Source organism: Carcharhinus amblyrhynchos, chromosome 18, assembly GCF_965287045.1.
Source record: "Carcharhinus amblyrhynchos chromosome 18, sCarAmb.v2.hapA, whole genome shotgun sequence".
Taxonomy (NCBI): domain Eukaryota; kingdom Metazoa; phylum Chordata; class Chondrichthyes; order Carcharhiniformes; family Carcharhinidae; genus Carcharhinus; species Carcharhinus amblyrhynchos.
In genome coordinates, this window is record NC_137341.1 from 17828209 (window position 1) to 17851872 (window position 23664).

Sequence of the window (23664 nt, forward strand, 5' to 3'; positions counted from 1 at the left end):
ATCCTGGTAGCATACACTAACAAGAAACTGGTGGATGATGACAGGAAGCTGGATTTTAAGCAGTGTAAATGCTGCAAGTTACCTCAGAAGTACTAGCCTTCAAAAGTCCAAATTAAAATAGGAGTATAAAATAGCTTTATGTTTTAATGAATCTGTCAGTCAGTCAGTCATCGGGGAGGGTCTAAAGCTGTTCTTCTTTGCTTTGTATTTCTAGCACTTCCTAGTTTCATTCCCAGTGAGGATTTGGTCCAAGAAAATACTTCTAAGATTAAACAAAAATATTTCTTAAATAGTACAGCTTTATTCACAAGTCGACAACAGGGAAAGCACTGTGGCGTCATAGAGATCTTTATATCTAAACAACGAGACACAAGTCTCATGTCAGGAGAAAGGGTCAAAGATATGGTCAAAAGGGCAGGATTTAAATAAGGCTGGTAGTAGATTGGAAATCAGAAGGCATTTAAGGATGAGTTCTAGAAAGTAGAGGCAAGATGCTAACATCATGTGATATGTTTCATGCTTACGACAGCAGTTTAATTCTAACCTTTCCAGGAACAGAGGACACCACCCTCTATCATTGGCAGCTCCACTGTCTTGTTGTTGTTGTTGTTATGCTACAGTAAAAATGCAACCACCATCTTGATCGTTTCCAGCTATTGCAGAACATAACCTTATTTTTAAAACCCATTTGCCCCAATTTGGAAAGTTGGGGCACTAATTTCACATTCAAGTGAACTTTGGCATTACAGTTTAAATATTGAGACGACAAAAAAAAAACCTCATTTATTTATTGGTCACAAGGAGGCTTACATTAACACTGCAATGAAGTTACTGTGAAAATCTGCGAGTCACCACACTCTGGCGTCTGTTTGGCTACACGGAGGCAGATAGCCAATGCACCTATCCAGCGCATCTTTCGGACTGTAGGAGAAAACCACAGCACTCGAAGGAAATCCACACAAACACGGTCAGAACACGCAAACTCCATGCAGACAATGACTCCAGCCAAGTCAAACACGGCTCTGTGCACTGTGAAGCAGCAGTGCTAACCATTATGCTAGCGTGCTGCCCCATATATACTGATATCTCACCAATCTTTAAAAAGTAGGCAATAATATTAAACTGATGCACACTGTGACAATGAAATATTAAAGAGTCAGTGAATTATAGAAATTTACAGCACAGAAGGTGGTCCGTCAGTCTGTGCTGGAGAAAAGAGCACGAAAACCCAGACCGCCACACCCCGCCACCCACCCTGGCCTGGGATGTGTTCCAGTGGGGAAGGAAGCTCGTCATTGGCCACTGGTGGAAACATCCAGCTCCCCCGTTGTCCATAGCGTTTTGCAAGGTTCAGCTGTCCCACCACCAGAGAACCTGGAACCAGAAGTTCCCATGAGTGGGAAATGCCTGAAAATCCCACCCAAAAACTTGCAGCTTCTAAGCAACATTAACATGGCAAAACATGCGATTCACAGTAGTGATTATTGGGCAACATTTTCCACTTTCAAAGAAATAGGTTTACCACACTGCCTACTCTCTGTGGTGTCTACTGTACTTGGGACAGCTCTGACCCCCATCGACAAGACAAACAGAGGGAAGAAAGCAGTCTTCAATCACGTTGGATATTTGCCAGTTAATGAGATACATCCAGTATATCCACATTATCCATTACATTCCATATTCAAAGGAACGTGGAAAGCTGCATCCCCTAGTTTCTGGTGCAGATGGAGGAGGAGAAAGTGGGTTCCCGGACACGCGTCCTTTGTTTGAACAGAGGGGAGTACGGTAGGATGAGAGAAGAATTGGCGAATGTTGACTGGGGGAGCACGTTGGAAGGTAGGTCTGCTGAGGAGCAGTGGAGGATCTTTAAGGAGATCTTTCTTGGTGCTCAGCAGAAATTTATTCCGATGGTTAAAAAGGACCGTAGGAGGAGAGGTAATAAGCCATGGATAACGAAGGAGGTGAAGGAAAGTGTTAAAATAAAAGCGGAGGCATTTAGAGTTGCTAAGAGTAGTGGGTGAGAAGAGGATTGGGAGAGGTTTACATGTCAACAAAGATTGACAAAGAAGTTGATAAAGAAGGGTAGGAGAAACTATGAAGCTGGGCTAGCGCTTAATATAAAAAAGGATAGCAAGAGTTTTTATAAATATATAAAAAGGAAGAGGCTGGCTAGGGTGAACGTTGGACCCTTAGAGGATGAGAAGGGGGACTTAGTGGTAGGGGATGGGGAAATGGCTGAGGTCTTGAATAACTTTTTTGTTTCGGTCTTCACGGAGGAGGACGTGAATAATTTGCCAGGTGTTAGCGATGGAAAGGTGGTAGGACTGGAGGGTCTCAATGGCATTATTGTTACTAGAGAGGCGGTGCTCGGCAGACTGGAGGGACTGATTGTGGACAAGTCCCCAGGACCGGATGGAATGCATCCGAGGGTTCTGAAAGAAATGGCGGAGGTGATAGTGGATGCCTTGGTGGTTATTTTCCAAACGTCGCTGGATTCCGGGGAAGTGCCGGAAGATTGGAAAATGGCTAATGTTACGCCGTTGTTTAAGAAGGGTGGCAGGCAAAAGGCAGGGAATTATAGGCCGGTTAGTTTAACGTTGGTTGTAGGTAAAATGTTAGAATCCGTCATCAAGGAGGAAATAGTGAGGCATCTAGACGGGAATTGCTTGATAGAGCAGACACAGCACGGTTTTGTTAAGGGGAAGTCATGTCTGACAAATTTATTGGAGTTCTATGAGGATGTGTCTAGGGCGGTGGATAGAGGAGAGCCGGTGGATGTGGTCTTTCTTGATTTTCAGAAGGCGTTTGACAAGGTACCTCACAAGAAGTTATTGCAGAAGGTAAGGGGGCATGGAGTTGGGGGTAGGGTGTTAGCATGGATAGAGGATTGGTTGTCAAATAGGAGGCAGAGAGTGGGGGTTAATGGGTGCTATTCGGATTGGCGGTTGGTGACTAGTGGAGTGCCTCAGGGGTCGGTGCTAGGGCCTCAGCTATTTACCATTTATATAGATGAACTGGAGGAGGGAACCGAGTGTATGGTGTCGAAATTTGCTGATGACACCAAGATTGGTGGAACGGCAAATTGCGCGGAGGGTGTGGAGAGTCTGCAGAAGGATCTAGATAGGCTGGGCGAATGGGCCAGGAATTGGCAAATGAAATTTAATGTTGGCAAGCGCGAGGTGGTCCACTTTGGTAGGAATAATGGTAGGAAGGACTATTACTTACGTGGCGAAAAACTGCAGCAGGCGACGGTGCAGAGGGACCTCGGGGTCCTTGTGCATGAGTCGCAAAAACCCAGCCTGCAGGTGCAGCAGGTGGTCAGGAAGGCTAATGGGATGCTGGCCTTCATCGCGAGGGGGATTGAATATAAAAGTAGGGAAGTCTTGCTGCAGCTGTATAGGGCACTGGTGAGGCCACAGCTGGAGTACTGTGTGCAGTTTTGGTCGCCGCACTTACGCAAGGATATTTTGGCCTTGGAGGGAGTGCAGAGGAGGTTTACTAGGCTGATGCCGGAGTTGAGGGGGTTGAGCTATGAGGAGAGGCTGAATAAATTAGGCTTGTACTCGTTAGAGTTTAGAAGAATGAGGGGAGATCTCATTGAGACGTATAAGATGATGAATGGGATGGATAGGATAGAGGTGGAGAGACTCTTCCCACTCAGAAAGGACAGTAGGACTAGGGGGCACAGCCTCAAGATAAAGGGGGGGGCGGTTTAGAACGGAGTTGAGGAGGAACTTCTTCACTCAAAGGGTGGTGAATCTCTGGAATTCTCTGCCCGTTGAAGTGGTGGAGGCTACCTCGCTAAATATTTTTAAGACGCGGGTTGATGGGTTTTTGATAAGCGAGGGGATTAAGGGTTATGGGGAGAGGGCAGGAATGTGGAACCGAGCCACGACAGATCAGCCATGATCTTACTGAATGGTGGGGCAGGCTCGAAGGGCTAGATGGCCTACTCCTGCTCCTATTTCTTATGTTCAGTATTTAAGAGAGAAATAAATGGGGCTGCAACAATTGCAGATAAACTGATCGCAGGATGCTAAACCTGCTCACACTTTGAACTGCAGTTTTGTTCAGATACTGTATTCTGTGTTAGTTTCATACTACTAGCAACACTACGTCACACAACTTGTGCATCTCAGATCCAAGGGATAGAAGTGTAACCATTAAGCAATAAAACTAGGAATTTCCCTTCAAGGGAGTGGCCTGGAGGTTTAGTAACACATCATAAAATCCCCACTATCCAGAAGGAGGCCAATCGGCCCACTGAGCCTGCACCAACAAGAATCCCACCCAGGTTCCATCTCCGTGACCCCACATATTTACCTCGCTAATTCCCCTGACAGTAAGAGACAATTTATCACAGCCAATCAACCTAACCCTATCTTCTTTGGAGGAGTGTGGGAGGAAACTAGAGAACTCAGAGGAAACACATGCAGACACAAGGAAAACATGCAAACTCTGCAATGACAGTCACACAAGGCTGGAATTCAATCTGGATTCCAGGCGCTGTAAGGCAGCAATGCTAACCACTGTGACATCATACAGGATAGTGTTTCATGCTGCACAATGATGAGGCACAATTATCTCCATAGATGGTCAGCAACATACAGATTTTGAAATCTTATAATTTTGTCCATAAAAGGCAAGTCACGAAAACAGGTGTACATTCCCAAGAATAGGCACAAACATCTTGTTTAGTAAAAGTCAGAAAGCTTGTTGCTTCATGCTCCATTCAAGGAGGCAATTATCTAGGCTGACCTCCCAATACAGCAATGAGGAATGCTGCATTATCAGAAGTGTTGTCCTTTGGACAAGATGTTAAACCTAATTCTGGTGAATGTAAAAGCTCCCCATGCATTATTGAAAGAGCATGGTGTCCTCCCAGTAACCTGGACAACATTCCTCCCTTATACAACACCAAAAAAAAATGTTAACTGGACATTCATTCCTTACTGTTCACAGACAGTTGTGACATTGGCCTGTATTGCAACAGTCACTGAACTTCAAAAAAATTAATTGTAGATAGGGCCAGAATTCTCTAGTCTTGCACACCCCTTTACCACTGCCAGCGAGAATGGAGAATGTAGTGCTTAACTAAATCTCCATTTACTGTAAGGGAACCAGAGAATTCCAGCTGTGAAGCCACAGGTCGGAGAATTCCAGCCCAAGATGTTTCCAAGATATATGATAAGACTGGCCAGCATTTATTGCCTATCCATAGTTTCCTTTGGAGTCAACCACATTGCTGTGGCTCTGGAGTTACATTTAGGCCAGACCAGGTAAGGACAGCAGATTTCCTTCCCTAAAGGACATTAGTGAATCAGATGGGTCTTTCCAACAATTGACAATGGTTTCATGGTCATCATAGATTCTTAATTCCAGATATATTTTATTGAATTCAAACTTCACCATCTCCCATGGCAGGATCTGAACCCAGGTCCCCAGAATATTAGCTGAGTTTCTGGATTAATAGTCTAGCAATAATACCACTCAGCCTTCACCTCCCCTGAATTCAATATATAATTGCAAGTTTGTTTCTTTTCGAAAATGCTTGTTCTTAATAAAAATTTTGATATACCTGTCTCTATATCTACAATGTGGAAAATGGGCAATGAAAGATAAGTGGATTGTTTATGTAATATGGTAAATTTATGCATAAATTACCATGTACACCAGCATATTAAATACAGGATGTAAGAGATGGGATTTTATTCTTATGTATTGCATTTAATGTCTAAAAGCCTCAAATCAAAAATTCATGGCACAATTCTCCCAAAAAAAGTGTTGTTCCCAGTGGGAAAAGTGTTGGGATCCCTACCAGATGGATTGTAGTGATCCAGATCACAATTCACCCACATTTAGACATTTGTTTGGAGGTTGGAGCGATTCATGCCCAGAAAGAGATGTGTAGGACCTAAAGATGCTGGCATGGCTGGCTTCTCAGAGATAGGGCATTCATTTTAAAAGGGTCCCCTGATCTCCAGACATCGCTATAAATCCCCAACTGCCTACTGACCAGCAAAGACCCACTCACTGACATCAGCCTCCCATCTCCCCAAAGTGAGCAAAACCACATTATGCGGTCACCAAAGCCACCCCTCATTCAGGCCCCCCCTCCCACTTCATGCCCATTTGCCCTTGGCTGTGTCAACCTAGCTATGCATGTTGGCACTGCCAGGGGTCACTGACAGGGCACTGCCGAGCTATGTCCCTGATAACCCAGGGGCTTCAATGGGCTCCAAGCCTCCGGCATAGTCTTCATGGCTGGTCTCCATTTGTGGAGACCGGTAGTGATTCCCACTGGCTCACCGTTGCTCCGGTGGGTCGGAGAATTGAAGGAGCCAATGGCTTAAGGCCTATTCTGCATATTTATAGGGTTTTAAGCACGTTAATCAGATTCACACCTTCACTGGATATGAACCAGATTACATCGTCATCGACTTGGGGTGGAAAAATCTCAAAGGAGTTCCCTTTGTACAAATCACATTATGGTCCCTCTCATGATTCTCCAGCCATAATTTGTGCCTCCGTGCACAGGGCCGGAGAATTAACCCCAAGTTTAAAAAGTTTCCAGATAGCTCATCAGACAAAGACACCATCTGCTGTGATAAAGCTCCAACTTCAAATTATAGTTGACTTATTCCACCCCACAGCAGTCTTCAGGAAGCTAACCTTTTAACCCTGGAGTGGCCAGCTGAAGGTAGGGTTTTTACTCTTGACAAGTGCATGCGCACACTAGAGGAAAAATGAGAGCAAACTCAAGAATATATCCACCACATGGTGGATGAAATCCATTACAGCTGTCATCCAGGAAGATCCATAAGCCAAAGCACCAGATAACCTCCAGCATCTCCAGAAACGTAATGTTTTTCAGAGAGTTGCAGAGAAAAATAATATTAAAAAAGATGAAAAGTCAATATATGTGTCAGAATTTTGGATTTCATTTATCAATATTTAAATATTATAGAATTGCCAAGGTGTTATTCACTGCAAGTCAGAATAAATGATGTCAGAAAGGGCAAAAAATATTTATCACGACACACAATGTATTATTCTGCTGCTAAGGGTCAGCTATGCAGCCCAGTAATTGTTTAGCATTCATAAAACTAATTTTTTGATGACTAGTTGGTAACAAATTGGGTCAATTAGACATCATCAGCCTTCATTTAAGATTAATTAGAAACAACATTGTTCACTTATTATTGTGAAGGGATTGTTCTGTATATTGCAAATGATTGTTTCTACTTTTTTTTGGAAAGTATGATACAAAATATGCTTTAGTTTGAAAGCTAAATGTGACACCAATGAATACACCATTTACATCTAAAGTTGGACAAACAGAATACATACCCACCCCTCCACTGTGTTCTTCTCTGGGCAGATCCTACTCAAGTCTCATACGAGACCTTATGTCCACTGGCATCAATGCTTATTTTTCTCAACTTTTGAGTGCCTTCTTTTTTAAAGTATTTTGTTTATTATTGTCACAAGTAGGTGTGCATTAACACTGCAATGAAGTTACTGTGAAAATCCCCTAGTCGCCACACTCCGGCACCTGTTGAATAACGGAGGGAAAATTCAGCATGGCCAATGCACTAACCAGCACATCTTTCTGACTGTGGGAGGAAACCGGAGCATCCAGAGGAAACCCACACTGACAGGGGAGAACTTGCAGACTCCACACCCCTGGCACTATGAGGCAGCAGTGCTAGCCACTGTCCCACCATGCCGCCCATTCTATCCTGGCCAGTGGCCAAAGGTGAAAGAATCCTACCTATAAATATGGGGGATGGCTCACAGACCTGGAAAACTCATGTACATGTACTCCCGTACAGGATGTCATTCCAGTACCCAAAGCCAGCACTTCAATCTCTGCTCACCGGGTTGTCTGGAGCAAGCTCAAACCCAACTCTGTGACTCAAGAGACAGGAATGTTACCACTAAATCAATGACTTAGTCCCGATTTTGCATGTTTTACGTTGGAATATTTATTTTGTTCCACTTTCTTTGCAGTGTCTTTAATGTTTGTAAACTTTTGGTCAAACTAAATTCAAATACATTAAAGAAAAAACCTTTGATCTGCATCTAAACTGTTTGAGGTAGGTAGCAAGTGCCCCAAAACAGAACTCAATAAAAAAGAGTTAAAAGTTATTTTTGCAATATAGAATATGCAATCCACCCTCTTCTATTCAAGCTATTCTACACAGCTTTATTGATAGGACAAATGCGCACAAAGTAAAATATTGTGTAACTTAAAAGAAAATGATAATAACTTTCCTACCGCCTGAAATACAGGGTCCCAAGAACATTGTGGCAATGCAAAGCCAGAACACACAACACAGAAGTTCCAAGGCAAAGCAAATAGTTATCTCTACCCAAATGCTTCTATTAAAAAGAACAATGTACAAACAAGCAGACTGAACTGGTAACTGAGCCAACGTTCCCTTTAAGATGAACACTCCCAGTCGCAGGGTGCCCATTAAGTACTGCACAGTACTGATATAATCAAGTATACGCGCTGCAGATTTCTATATAGATCATAGTGCTGGATCAATTTAAAAGGACAAAACTGCATGCAAGAGTGCTGAGCTAGCAACCTCCAGCTCCCAAAAGCTGGCTTTATTTGCTGCTTGGCACTGCAGCTTACGGTAAACTCCCTACTTTAGGTCTCTGCTGCAAACAAGCTACTGTAAATGAAGGCTGATTGTGCAACAAATGGAAGTAAACAAGCTAGCTCCAAAATTCTTGCTGCACTAAACTGGTTCTATGCTCCATGCACTTGTAACACACACACAAAGATTTAAACACAAACTTCACAATGACTTAGATGGGAAGCTTGTCAATAATATTGCAAAACATACCTTGTCTCTTGTCCATGAGTTCCCAGAAGTGCAGCTGAGGCGTGACGTGCCTTTAGGGGAAGTCTCATACACAAACTCAAAGAACTTGCTGCACTCTTTGGGCCTCACTCTGCAGACCTGCATGCACTCTGTTCCTGCAAAATATTCTGCTGCTGCTGCTTTGCTTCACAGTGCTTTCTCCTTTACCTCGCCTTTCCTTCTGTCGCCCAACACAAGCTGATGGCGATTTGCTTCCTTATGTTAAAGATACTCCCGCTGCCAACTGCACCAGCATCAGTCCTCCCTTTCAACTCAGCTGCCATAAGCTGAGTAAAAGCTGCAGCAATAAACCAATCTCAACCATGACATCACACAGGAAGTTGGAAAGATGCCAGACAAGGAGGCTACAGAGGTAGGAGTCTTTTTAAAAAAAACACACCCAAATGTCTAAACGTGACTGTGATCTTTATGTAGGTGGCCTTTTGAGACTTTCTCCCCGTTTGAACATTAAAAAAAACACAATCTTAAGCAGCTGAGTTCTGAAGGAAATGTTTTATCGAACAAAGTGCCTCTGCCCAAGTGTGTGGTTGCTCTTTTCCCTAACCGAACCCCAGCAACTGCCATCAATAGCATGTCGTTAATCACAGAAAATTACAGTACAGAATGAGGCCATTCAGTCCAAAATGCTCATGCTGGCTCTTTTGAAAGTTATCCATTAGTCACATTCTCCATAGTTTTGCAAGTATCATCCCTTCAAGTATTTATACGTTTTTTTTTTAAATACTATTATTACTGTTTCTGATCCACTTTCTGGTACTGTATTACAAATCAAAACAATGTGCTTCATTAAAACAATTCCCACCCCTTCTGTCTCTTATACCAATTACCTTAAAAGAAGCAATCTTCGTGCCTCCATTGATCTCTGGGATCTCACTCTTTAGAAAAAGTCCCAAGAGTTACTGTGAAAAGCAGTGAACAAGATGTGTTTCAAGTCTCCAGTATATTGGTCCTTTGACAGCCAATAACACAAACAAAATAAAAACAGGAAAGTGGCCTTCGTACTTTGGATATCTGTTTGAACGTTACAGCCACCCCCTTACCATCAATCTAGTGACATCTCAACACTGCAACAACAATACTACAAGATGGCTACAAAGAACAAGACAGAAATAGAGAGGCATTGATAGTGCCATGCCCACTACAAGCACTATGTGGAGATGCCAGCTGGGGTAAACACAGTAAGAAGTCTCACAACACAACTTTAACCTTAAGTCCAACAGGTTTATTTGGTAGCAAAATCCACTAGCTTTCGGATCGCAGCTCCTTCGTCAGGTAAGTAGGAGTTCTATTCACAAAGAGGGCGTTATAAAGACAAAACTCAATTTACAAAATAAATGGTTGGAATGCAAAGAACAGTCACCTCAGCACTTCACTGTACCGCAAGCCCATGGATAACCTCACAATGCTCCACTTCTCCAACTTCTACTCTAAACACTGTAAAGAAGCCACCCCCCACGGACAAGCCCTCCGTATACACAGGATCTGCTCAGATGAGGAGGATCGCAACTGACACCGAAAAATGCCCTGAGGGTATGGCGCTCGACTCATCAATCGACAGTTTCGATGTGCCACAGCGAAAAACCGCAGTGACCTCCTCAGAAGGCAAACACAGGACACGGCGGACAGAGTACCCTTTGTCATCCAGTACTTCCCCAGAACGTAGAAGCTATGACATCTTCTCCGGAGCCTTCGACATCATTGATAAAGACGAACATCTCACCAAGGCCATTCCACACCCCCACTTCTTCCCTTCAAACACCTGAACAACCTCAAACAGATCATTGCCCGCAGCAAACTACCCAACCTTCAGGAGAACAATGACTACGATACCACATGTTCCTGCCACAGCAACCTCTGCAAGACATGCCAGATCATCCACACGGATGCCAACATTTCACGTGAGAACAACATCCACCAGATACTCTTGCAACTCGGCCAACGTTGTCTATCTGATATGCTGCACGAAAGGATATCCTGAGGAATGGTACATTGAGGAGACCATGCAGAAGCTACAACAACAGATGAATGAACACTGCTTGACAATCACCAGGCAAGGGTGCTCTCTTCCTACTGGGGAACACTTCAGCGGTCACAGGCATTCAGCCTCTGATCTTCGGGTAAGCGTTCTCCAAGACAGCCTTCACGACACATGACAACATAGAGTCGCTGAGCAGACTGATAGCCAAATTCTGCACACGAGTTCAGCTTCAGCCGGGATCTTGGGTTCATATCACACCAACTGTAACCCCCACGACTTGCCTGGGCTTACAAAATCACAATAACTGTCCTGTACCTTCAAGACTTGATTATCTGTAAAGACTCGCATTTTGTAAATTGAGTTTGTGTCTTTATATGCCCTGTTTGTGAACAGAACTCCCACTTACCTGATGAAGGAACAGCGCTCCAAAAGCTAGTGGCTTTTGCTACTAAGTAAACCTGTTGGACTTTAATCTGGTGTTGAGAGACTTCTTACAATACAAGCACACCATACTACAAACTTTCAGTCAGAACTTTAAAAAAAAACTGGACACAAACAAGCTATCAATATCAACTGCAAATCATTTGACTTTTCTCCTTCTCCCCTTTTCTTTCTGCAACGTGACACAAGCTGATGTCTACAGACAGTATCAACTCTCCAATGAATACCTAATTAAATACGGAGATAGGTGATAGTATTTCACAGCCATCTGGGGATACACACATCTCATTCTTTAAGGACAGACCATCACCAAAAGACTACAGTGCTTCCAATCTGCCTACCTCCATGTTTCATACTGGACTAAAGGGAAAATCAAAACACATCGGGTAAACCTCATAAGTTTTAACCCTGCAGTTATGTGATTGAAACTGGTTTCAGGGATTGCACCCTTATTACCCCAGGACCCAACAGAACTATCAGTTGTCAACCAATGAGAACCAGACTTTTAAATTAGCTGCATGTTATCAAACACTTAAAAACAATTTCAGTTACAAAACTAAGCTGTCGATATTCAACTCCAAGAAATCTCAGAGTCCTTCACTTTACAAGACTCTTACTTAAACTTTAAACCATCAAATGCCACATGGGAGACGAGAAATTATAAATCAGGGACTGAATTAACTGCAATATGTATAAATGAACTATCATTCTCTATAACCAATCGTTGTGCATGCATGTGCACGTGCGCACGTGGCTGTGAGCAACCAAGTTTGTGACAAAATGAGTTTGGGATAAATGTGTGAGAATAAATAACCTTTTTTAATTCTCGAAAGCTTGCTGCTGAATTAATTACTTAAAATACACATTCCAATGGAAGAAACAACACATCACTTCCAATGCAAAACATGCTAATTTTGGGCAGTCAGAGAGCATATACATTCTGTCCATGACAGTGGGTACACCTGGGCCTTACTAAAGAAGTAAAGACACATGAATAGTGCATTAGTAGGAAATACCCACTAATAATGCACAAGCCGGTACAAACACAATTTCCACTGCCTCCAACTTTCCTCTCGGGTTTACTCCAGTCCAGCTCAGTAATGACATCCCAAAGATGGACAAAAATTCATACTTGCCTTTTCATTGCTTTTGGGAAAAATACCTTAAATGTATTTGATAGTAGTCTTGTTAAGATCAGGAACTTGCCATGAGTACATGTCCACATCCTGCCTCTAATGTGCTATAGTCACTTTACACAATGTACAAGCCACTTTCACGTGTTCCCCCCCTACCATAATGAAAAAAAAAATTGTGTTTTGATCTTTATTTTTATTTGGCATGTTCACTACGACTCTTCGCAACTTTTACAGATAGAATCATAGAAACCCTACAGTACGGAAGGAGGCCATTCGGCCCATCAAGTCTGCACTGACAAAAGTCCCACCCCTGGCCCGATCCCCACAACCCCACTAATCCCTCTAACCCTACACATCCCAGGACAATAAGGGACAATTTAGCATAACCAATGCACCTTACCCACACATCTTTGGACCGTGGGAGGAAACCAGGGCACTCAGAGGAAACCCACACAGACACAGAGGGAACGTGCAGACTCATCACAGACAGTGATGCAAGCTGGGAATCAAACCCAAACCCCTGGAGCTGTGAGGCAGCAATGCTAACCACTGTGCCACCAAGCCACCCATGAACATATGCACCATAGAAAGCATTCCTTCTGGTTGGTATGGCTCCTGCTCTGTTCAAGGCTGCAAAAAACTACAAAGGGTCGTGAATGTAGTCCAATCCATCACTCAACCCAGCCTCCCATCCACTGACTCCATCTACACTTCCCACTGCCTCAGTAAAGCAGACAGCATAATCAAGGACCCCATGCACCCCAGACAGACATTCTCTCTTCCACTTTTTACATCGGGGAAAAGATTCAAAAGTTTGAGGTCACGTAGCAACCGACTCAAGAACAGTTTCTTTCCTGCTGCCATCAGACTTTTTGCATTGACCTATTTCGTATTAAGCTGATCTCTCTCTATGCCCTGGCAATGCCATCACATTCTGCACAATCTCCTTTCCTTTTCTATGAACAGTATGCTTTGTTGTGTAGTGCGCAAGAAATAATACTTTTCACTGTATACTAATACATGCGGCAATAATAAATCAAATATCAAATCAAATCTGACTTTTGAGGATTCCCCTGAAAATATCTAAATCATTTTGCCTCCTAAAATAAAAGGAAGAAAATATGAAAAGGGTATAATTGTTTCTTTGGAACATGCATTTATTCCTTGCTGGAGTAAAAGATTAACAAATTGCTCAGAAAAGAAAGCCTAACCCTAACCATGTCCATCAGGGGTAGACAGAATTTGGAGTTCAGGACACAAACAGATCCGTCATGATCCTATTCAATGGCAGGGCAGTCTTGAGAAGCCAAATGGCCTACTATTGCTCCTAATTCATATGTTCTTGCTGAGTAGAAGCTTTACCGAATTTAACATTTCATTTGATCCAAATTATTAATCAGAATAATTAATCAGTAATTTAAACATTAAAAATCTATTTTCTGGTATAGACAAGAAGCGAATCAAACAGCAGAATAAGCAATGGGCCATGAAGAGCTAGATGACACAAGTGTATTAGATGATGGAACACACCTCAAGAGCTATAACTTAACTAAACAGAACCCTACTAGAGAGCAACATTTTCCAGCCGCAAGTGACCAAAAAGCTTTTTAAGCAACTCCAATAATCAAGGCACATGTTTAAACGGTGTACTTTGAGGCTACAAGTACTGAAAGGATAAAAGTGAACAACCTGATTCTGCATCCACAATGCAGTGTATCTGGAACGGCAAGTGTTAATATTCCATTGCATCCTAGGCAGTACATTCCATGGAATAGATACTAAATCTTGCATTCCAAATCATTCAGGAGGACATTAGAGGTGAAACCTTTCCAGGATTTTCCCAAAAAATAATTAAGTGCCAATTCACGAGAATAACGGAGTGCACAGCATCGGTCTCAGACATACTCCAGATCGCAATCTTTCGACAGTTAGCGCACTGAAAATGCCTCCACATGGAGCACACCGTTAAGGAGGCTCCAGGCACATGACTCGTCTCAAGTGGCCACAGTTGTGTGCCGTTAAGCAGGAGGACGGAGTTCAATCTAGACATTCACAACACACGAGTGGTCAGTCACACCAGGAAGATGGCACTGTGCAGACCAGACCCATGTTTTACCGAGGAAAAGCTTGGATGAGTGCTGGATGCCATGAAGGAAAGCCTCCCGGAGCCAGGAAGACAGCTGGTCCCTGGATAGGTGCCGCACCATTGGGAACAGTTCTCCAGAAGCTGCTGGAGGTGCAGAGGCAGAGTGGAACATTGCAGAAGGGGATGTCAGCAACATTCTAACAACTGTAAGGCCACTTGGAGGAGTCCCACAGCCTTCAGGTACAGGAAGTGGTGCCCAACCACAGAGTACCATTGCTGTGAGTCGCAAGAGCTTGGCCCAGTCTCAGAGGACACTTGCTGAGTGGCTCCAGAGCTTTGGTCCAGACTAAAGGGCCATCACTGAGGGCTCACACAACATGGTGCAAACACTACTGGGGCTCCAGGATTGGCAGCATCAGGTGATACAGAGGCTTTTCACTCAGGCTGCCCCACTGTCACATGGAATATACCAGAGGCCTATCAGCATCCTGAGGGAGCAGCAATTGCTGGAGCATTCCACCCAGGAAACCCTGTCCGTCCCCAAGCTTTCCACATCGCCCCTTCCTGACACCAGTGCATCTCATGGACAGCAGGTTGAACAGTGTGGCACGGCTACGTCTGTGACACCCAAAAGTCAGCCGGGGCCCTCCAGGTCCCAGTTCTCAAGGGGATGCCCATTAAGGGCATGACAGGCAGGATACGGAATACAGCTGACCATCTTCACTTCTTACGTGCATCCTGGGAAAACATCTAGATGTAGCAATAGGTCACATAAAATTAAAAGGTTGTAGGATCACCAACAGAGCAAAGATAAAGGTATATGCTAGTTAGGGATAGAATAATTGGCAATCACTAATAAAGATTATTGCACTTGACAGTTGTGACTAGTGTGTCTGTGACTCGCCGAACACAGGGAATCTCGTATCCCGACCGAATACAGGGGTCAGTGTCGTTCGTCGCAAGAGATACCCTTCAATCCAATGAGCCCATGGTTTCCAGTTACCAGCACCTGTGCCAGGCCCATGATTGCTGTGGACTCCAAGCATTCATCCACATATGCCATCAGAGTTATGAGATCAACGGGCCCCACCGCTGACGGGGTACTCAGTGTGCTGAGCTCCTCTGCTCCAGTCCCCCCTCCACCTCCTCAAGCAGTTGCATAAGACAGACAACATTGGGTGATGAGGATCACATCCATCGGAGGCTAGACCTGGTGCCCCCCCACCTCCCCACTCCAAGCCACAGTCACTGGGCCACACAGTGGTGCCCCGATCCTCACTCAGCTGTGGACCCGTGCGCTGGTGTACAGAGAACAGTTAGGAGCCAGACTTCTATTGCACCATGGCAGCATCACAGCGTGTTGCATAGTGAGTCATCATCACCCTTCTGCCTGGACAGGGAATTCGCTAACATAGTCAACCAAGGCCCATTATCTTCCCAATAACCTGTGTCCCCAAGACTCTTTCTCTCTCTTCTCCCCCCTTGCCAGAACCTGCGTTTGTTACCGTTCATGGGGCCTGGGATGGAATGTCCACAATAAACCACAAAGTCTGACCAGCAGATAGATGGCAGAGAGACCAGTACGACATCAGTGGTATTGGAACTCAACCTCATATGAAAACCCTCGGGCCATTACCAACCCAATCCTGTGGATCCCTGCATAAGCTCGAGTCCACCCTCCCACCACAATCGCCCACACCAAGCAAGCCTCCCCCACCCCATCCTGCAAAATGGCAGTGGCTGAACCCCACCCCCAGAGGTTGGTACTCAGCAGTACTCACCTCCCAGTTCTTCTTTGCTTGCACCTTGATCACACTTCTAAAGACCTGGTGTTATGTTACACTAGAGAGGTGGGAAGCCTCGGGGGAGGGGACGCCAGCTCACTAATTATATTGAATTCCAGTCAGTCAACGTCATGCTAATAAGCTTTAGTTTTAAGGTGCAGTTCATGACATTCAATAGGAACCGTGAAGATCGCAAACCATTTGGCACCGGGCATGAATCGGACTTATAGCTTTGCAATTTTCCAAGCTTGCTGCCACTTGGCATGGCCACACTAAAAATAATGGACACCACGCTCTGAACAAGGTTGGTATCAGACCTCTCCTTGCTAGTAGCAGCAGGCTTTTCTGGCAGACTTTCCAAAGCACCAAGCATTTCAGTGTGCACACCCTTGAGCCTTTTACTAGGCGCTGCCTCAAAGTCCTCAACCGAGTCCACTGGTGTGGGACGTACACAGCTTCATCTTATGATAAGCTAGCATCTACACTACCTTTTCTCCTGTCCTGGCTGCAGACCACTCCTGCACAATGCAGCTCCTCCTGTAACCCACCAGTTAGTTCTTGCTATTCGCAGTTATGCACCACTTTGGCCTGCATGAGGGAAGAAGGTGTGTCAACAGGGTGGTGCAATATGTTTGGGTGATGCAGCTATCATGGTTGACTAGCTGGAAGTGTGCACAAGCTGTCCCCTCCTCCGCTATTGTACCATAGTCACTCTTCCCACAGGTCTAATACTTTCACAGTCACTTACAGCACTTCAGTTAAAGCTCCCTTTAAGTACTACCTGAACTTGTGCTGACTCAGAATTCTGCACTCTTTGCGCAGACATGTAACCACTCCACAGTGCCTTAGGTGCTGGGTGCAGACTGTAATCAACTAGGCAGCACAAAGTTAGCATGTTGCTGGCATCAGAAGCAACAGGTGTAAGTTGATTATACATTGCAAACCCTATGCCAATTTACAGGCCTTTATCCAATTTCACGGTCCTTATTCCACAATAGGAAATGGAGTCAGGAGTTCTCTTGGTGGCCTGGGTCATTATTTTCCCACCAATCAGCATCATCAAAGCAAAAATTGATTAAGCTAATCATTCATTTCATGGCTGCATATTAAAGTAATTTTATCAAATTAAGCATTTCAAGGTACTTCAATTATATAATCAGGTTCTATAGAAATGGAAATATTATTTTGATTAATTATTTTTTCAGTAATTTTGGTCTTAAATTCCCTCCCAAAAGTACAATGAAACAATAGTTTACACCGTGATGGTGATGCATCATATTAACATCTGGACGGCACCACATCTGGATATGCTTTGGTACGTCCTGAATTTGTGAAAATTACTAAATAAATGCAAGTTCCGTCTCTGTTTCTTTCTTTCACAACATGATCTAAGGCAGGATTTCCTCTGCTCAAGCTCCTGATCTCTATGCCAAGCAGAAAACCTGCCAAGATTCTACATGGTTTGTGTATGAGAAAAGGGGAGGAATAAAAAGGAAATTGTTTCATACACTCCTCAACAGCACCTACAAGAGTAACATCTTGGGCCATTACTGCCTGCCTATTCTCTTAAGTAGGGAATGGTGCTGTCAAAACAGAAGCAGCCAAAAGATGATGACATAAAGGAAGGAAACAGTATATGGTCCAGGACTTGTATACCACCCATTAATAACACTGGACTACTCTTAAGTTGTGCAATTAAAAAGCAGCATGCAACCTCAAATTAATTTTGCTATTACTCCTGCTCGACACATAGTCAAGATCCCATGTGTTTCCAAATTACTAATTATACCACAATGATAGATTTTGAAGATGGGAAGAACCCTACAAAAACCCTACTGAAAATGTAAATCATACATCTGATCCATTAAAAGGGTATGAGGATACTTGAGCATGTTATGTTAATGAATTAGTAATCCAAAGACCTGGACTAACGATGCAGAGAGACATTAGTTAAAATCCCACTATAGCAGCTGGACAATTTAAACTCAGTTAATAAAAGTCTGGAATGGAAAGCTAATTTTGGTAATTTTGATCATGATACTAGCAAATTGTTGTAAAATCCCACTTGTTCACAATCTCCTTTAGGGAAGAGAATCTGCTGTCTCAGCCTGTCTGGACCTGTGTGCAACTTCAGACCCTCAGCAACCTGAGTGAGTCTTAACTTCCCCATGGAATAATCTAGCATTGTGTTCTACATCATCTTCTCAAGAGCAATCAGGAATAGTCAATAATTTTGGCCTTTCCAGCAATGCACAATTGAATTAAAAACAATAACAGCGTTAATTAAACATACCCTCACTTCACCATTGAGTACCATCTACAGGGTGCAATGCAGAACCTCACCGATATCTCCCAAACCAGAGACCTCTATCACCTAGAACAGCAGTCTCCAAAGTCCGATCTGGATGTGGTCCGCGAGCTGTAGTTTGGAGACGCCTGACCTAGGACAAGTGTAACAGGTGCACCCCAATTTCATGTCCAAGTCGCGTACCACCCTGACTTAGGAAGATATCACCATTCTTTCATTATTGCTAAATCCTAGATTTCTTAACAGAATTGAGAGTGTATAGTTCCAACGCAGCAATTCAAACACTCAACTCGCCACCATCTTTTCAAGAATAACTAGGTATGGGCAATAAATGCTAGTCTCGGTAATGAGAATGAATTAGTTTAAAATGGACAAATATACACTGAGTAAACACATATGCATTGTAAACCCCAATGGCACTATAGTTTGATGAACTGAGCATTTTTTTTAAATCATGTTCAATTTTCTGACATCTGTAGGCAAGATATTTGCAAAGATTATTGAAAATGTCTCAATCCAGATTATAACACTGTCCTTGCAAAACTTAAGTAGAAACATATACAACGCAGAAGATTAGGAAGAAGAAAGAATGTGGATGAAAAGGAAAGTTCAATAACTTTACCAACTATTTCTGAATCATATTCAAGAATTTTGGTCTCCAAGACAACAAAACAGGAGCTGCGATTGGCACTGATCTACCTACCCTTCCGATGACAATTCAAGGTTGAGGGGGTGGAGTGGAACATTTTTTAAAAAAAAAATCGGGGTTCTCACCCATGATTACAGCAACAGTGTGGTGTCAGCAACACTTGTTAGAAAGTGTGAGAATGTCAGACAAGGCCAGTGATTTTAGGGCCCATTCACCACAAGCACAATTCCAGTTAGGGTCACTAAATCTCATGAGGGCCATAATGCCATTTGTGCTGGTGAGATTCCCATGTGTTTCTTTTTGGGACCTGAGCCTGATTTATATCAATTTGAATGAATTTAAAATGTCATTAAACAGCTTTACACTGCTACATTGGGTCACAGATGCTCTCCCACTCCCCACCCCCAGCAGCGTGATGTCATGCCAGTGGGAATCACATCTGGTTTCCAAAAACAGAAGCCATTCATGATGACCATGCCAGGAGCATGGCGGAGAGTAGAGCACCCAGATGGTAAGAGACATGGCTGAGCAGTGCCCTGGCATGGAGGTGGGGTCTCTAGGGGACCCCACTGGGGAATGTGGCCGGGTCACTCTGATGCCTGCATAGTATTGGGGGGTGGGGGGGCGCGTTGGGAACGGTGGTGCAAAACATACACCCCTGTTTTTTTTTTCAAACGTGTCAGAAGGTCAAGAGTGAAGACACATGGCTCTATTTCTGGGGAGAAACAAACCAGTTTTCAGTCAGAGCCATTTTTTAAGGAAATTTCACCCAAGAACAAGATATGTTGTGAAGCTCTCCATGATAAAAAAGCTCAGTACCATGAGATGATCAGCAACTTGGCCAAGATATTGGAAGGAGTCAACCACATTTGCTGTGACCAAAAGAGAAGATGCTGGAAAATCTCAGCATCTCTCATGCTGCCAGACCTGCTGAGATTTTCCAGCATTTTCTCTTTTGGTTTCAGATTCCAGTATCTGCAGTAATTTGCTTTTACACATTTGCTGTGAGTCTGGAGTCACATGTAGACACACTGGGCAAGTCCCTAAAAGGACATTAATGGACCAGATGGGTTTTTAGAACAATCATTATTAAACCTTTAATTCAAGATTTTTTATTGAATTCAAATTTCACCAACTGCTGTGGTGGGATTTGAACCCAAGTTCCCAGAGCTATATCCTGGGCCTCAGTTTTACTCCTACAGTGACAATGCTACTACTCCACCACCTCCCTGAAAATGCAATTCAGAGGATCAGGGTCCCTTGGTGGAATTGAGAGAATAACCCCCATTGATTTCAACGTAATGAAGATGTAGCGAGAAGCAAGAATGTCTAACAACATATTTGGAATGCGAGGGAAGAACTATTTTTGGCCAGCTGGAAGGAGAAACATACATGCTTGTCATTATCATAGTATTACCACTATCATCGAGACCCAAGTTATGTTCCAACAGTCCCAGTTATAGCTACCACAAAATAAAGTCACAAATAAAAACAGAAATACTCATTCGGACGGACAGCACCTGTGAGGAGAGGAACAGAGTTAAGGTTGAGTAGAATGACTTTTCAGAATTAGAAAAACTTACAACCTTGACGTCAGTAAATTACTCATCAAATTTTCATCAAGCCCAAAATATAACCACTGGAACAGAAAGTTCCATCTGCTGTCCACCCACACTTCCCCAATTCATAGATTCTAGGCTTGTGTACAAATAAGGGGAAAATAGATTAAAACAGGTACAAGAATTTCAACAAGAGACCTTTATACAGATTGACTAAATCTAAAAACAAAATCAAGGAAATGGTACATCATCATCTCCAGTTTGCAGGAAGCAGATGCCTACAGCCCATGCGTTTAGGATGAAGTTTTTTTTTAAAATGATTACACAACACATCCTGTTGACCTCATCCTACTTATCAAATGCTTCATCTTTCTCACATTTATCAGGCTCACTTTTCACACACCTGATCTTAAAGTAAGCCTGCAAGGGTTCTTTTTTTCCATTCCCTACTGAAGGCAGTTCTGGGGAAAGGCCCAATCAAATTATTGACATGTTAGCTCGGTACATTTCAAGCCTTTATTTCATTTTTGCAGGTTATCTTTCCACCTCCAGTTTTGACATTTCTGCCCTGTAGTGCCAGTTCATGAACACCTAATCTGCTGATCAATTTGTCACATACATACTGTAGCTTCAATCATATTAATAGAATTTAAATTTCCAACACCAATTCTCTGTGCAAGATAATTTCATAGTCTATCCACTCTAGCCTTTGTTGCAGAAGATTCAAAGTATTGCACACAAGCTTTTCTGGGAAGTCACTGGTTGGCACACTTGGTAAAATAGCATGGTGTAAGTAAAGTTTGCCATTTCCCATACAGTAAGTTCCAGTCTCAGAAAGGATATGAGCTGAGTAATGGATAAATACTTGCCCAAGGAAGGAAGGGCTGGGCAAAATTCAGAAGGCCAGCCACCGCCTTCAATTACCTGTCCATCTTCAAACCGGTCAATTGCATGGCTGCTTACAGTACAGCAAGTACTCAAGTTAAAACTGGATTGTCAGAGAAATCAGAGCTCCGTCAAGAAATCCACTTGTTTTCAAATTAAAAAGTAAAAAATTAAGTTTGAAAAAACTCCCAGGCTACGTAAGAATTTTAAAAAGTTTGCCTGACACCAGTTGCAGTGAAGCTGTAACAGGTGGATTATTGATTCTGTACCAACATTAGTTATAATTGTACAAGCAAAGCTCGCATCATCTCCAAGCTAAAAATCACCTTGCAACTGTAAAAGATATATACTATAAAAAATGTGTATGCTTAGTGATTTGACAATAGTTGAACATTTCATATATTGATGAGGGTAATGGTGTGCTATAAATCAGTCAGAGAACCCACGGTGCTGTGGCAACATGCACTTCTGCGTGCATATTGTCGTCCAGAATTATGGAAAGCAATGATAGAGGCTCCAACTTTTTTTCCATCAAATGACTGAGAAGGAATCTCTTACTGCCTACCATTGACATGTGTTGGAGGGATTTGCAGGTTGATACTTAACCTGTTTGGCTGCATAATGAACGCTCCACCCTTGGCCTTCAAGTTGTGGGGTGGGACTCAAACCTGGAACTGCTGGCTCAAAGGCCGGGACACCACCCACTGCACCATAAGATCTCATGCATGGGTATATCAAGAAAAAGCAAAGCTGATTCTACTAGAATTCTGTACTGAACAAGTTCCAGTGAAACCATACTGCTGTAGTTTGACAATGCTTTAGCCAAGGTCCTGAGTTCTGGAATTCCCTCCTTTAATGCTTTCTGTAAAAACTACCTCTAACCATCATCTGCCCTAATAATCACACGACTCTAAGTCAAATTTTGATAACGCTCATATGAGGTGCCTTGGAATGTTTTATTTTGTTAAAGGGGCTATAGAATGCAAGTTCACATTTCACATCTTAAACACTCCCTCCCAAAATTTAGAATTTTGAAAAAACACAAAAGGCGCAAACACCACACTGAACCCAAAGAGATGTAAATAATTTGCATTTGACCAAATGCTACTGGCTCTGATGCATGAACGCAGAGTTAAACAAATGCCATTCTGGAAGACAGTCACCTTTCTTTTCATAATATCACATTAATAGCAGCAATGGCAGGTAAGTGAAGTAACATTTCCTCTAGAAAGGCAGGTTACCCAGGTCGCCTTTTATATTCATTCATGGGATGCAAGCACTGCTGACAAGGCCAGCATTTATTACCATCCCCAATTGCCCCCATGGAGGTGGTGGTAGGCTGCCTTTTTTGAACTTCTGCAGTCCATGTAGTGTATTAACACCCACAGTGCTGTTTGGGAGGAGAGTCAGAGCTTTTACTCTGCAAAAATAAAGGATCAGCAACACAATCCCAAGTCAGGATGTGTGCCTTGCAGCAGAATTGCAGGTGGTGAAGTTCCCAAGTGCCTGCTGCCCTTATTACCTGTTAAAAACCTGTTTAAATAAGTTTAAAGCACTTTTGTAGTAAGAACTTACCTTGTAGAACTCTTTAAATCATTTAAAAGCATTTTTGCGGGCTTTTTGTATTTACCGCTTTAAGAATTCTAAGGGAGTGGATTGCAGGGAGTTGTGGGGGAGCAGGCTTTAAAACAGTGCCAGGTTTAAAAGGACGCCTAGTGTAGACAGCGGGCAGCGGAGTGGGAAGCAGAGTGAGCTATTAGGGCTTAGGATCAAAAGGGCTTGGGGGAAAAAAGGGCCAGGTAAGTACGTGTGGAAATTTTCAATACTACTATAGTGAATAATGGAGGGGCATGTGATGTGTTGTTTCTGTATGATGTGGGAACTGGTGGACCCCAGGGTCCTTCCCAGTGACCATGTCTGCAGTAAGTGCAGGTTGCT

At 43.2% G+C, this 23664-nt stretch overlaps 1 protein-coding gene across 2 annotated transcripts in view; it reads right to left on the bottom strand.

Annotated features, from left to right (window-relative positions):
* Positions 1-23664, bottom strand: part of LOC145354875 (dual specificity mitogen-activated protein kinase kinase 3-like) — a 121968-nt gene that overhangs the window by 83033 nt on the left and 15271 nt on the right. Inside the window, exon 1 of one of the 2 annotated variants that reach the window (XM_080206436.1) lies at positions 8862-9206. The exons of the other annotated variant lie outside the window; for it this stretch is intronic. Coding sequence (XP_080062562.1) covers positions 8862-8877 — 16 coding nt within the window. The 5' untranslated portion in view covers positions 8878-9206. Of the gene's footprint in view, positions 1-8861; positions 9207-23664 lie in introns of those variants that run through there. 2 annotated transcript variants of the gene reach the window in all.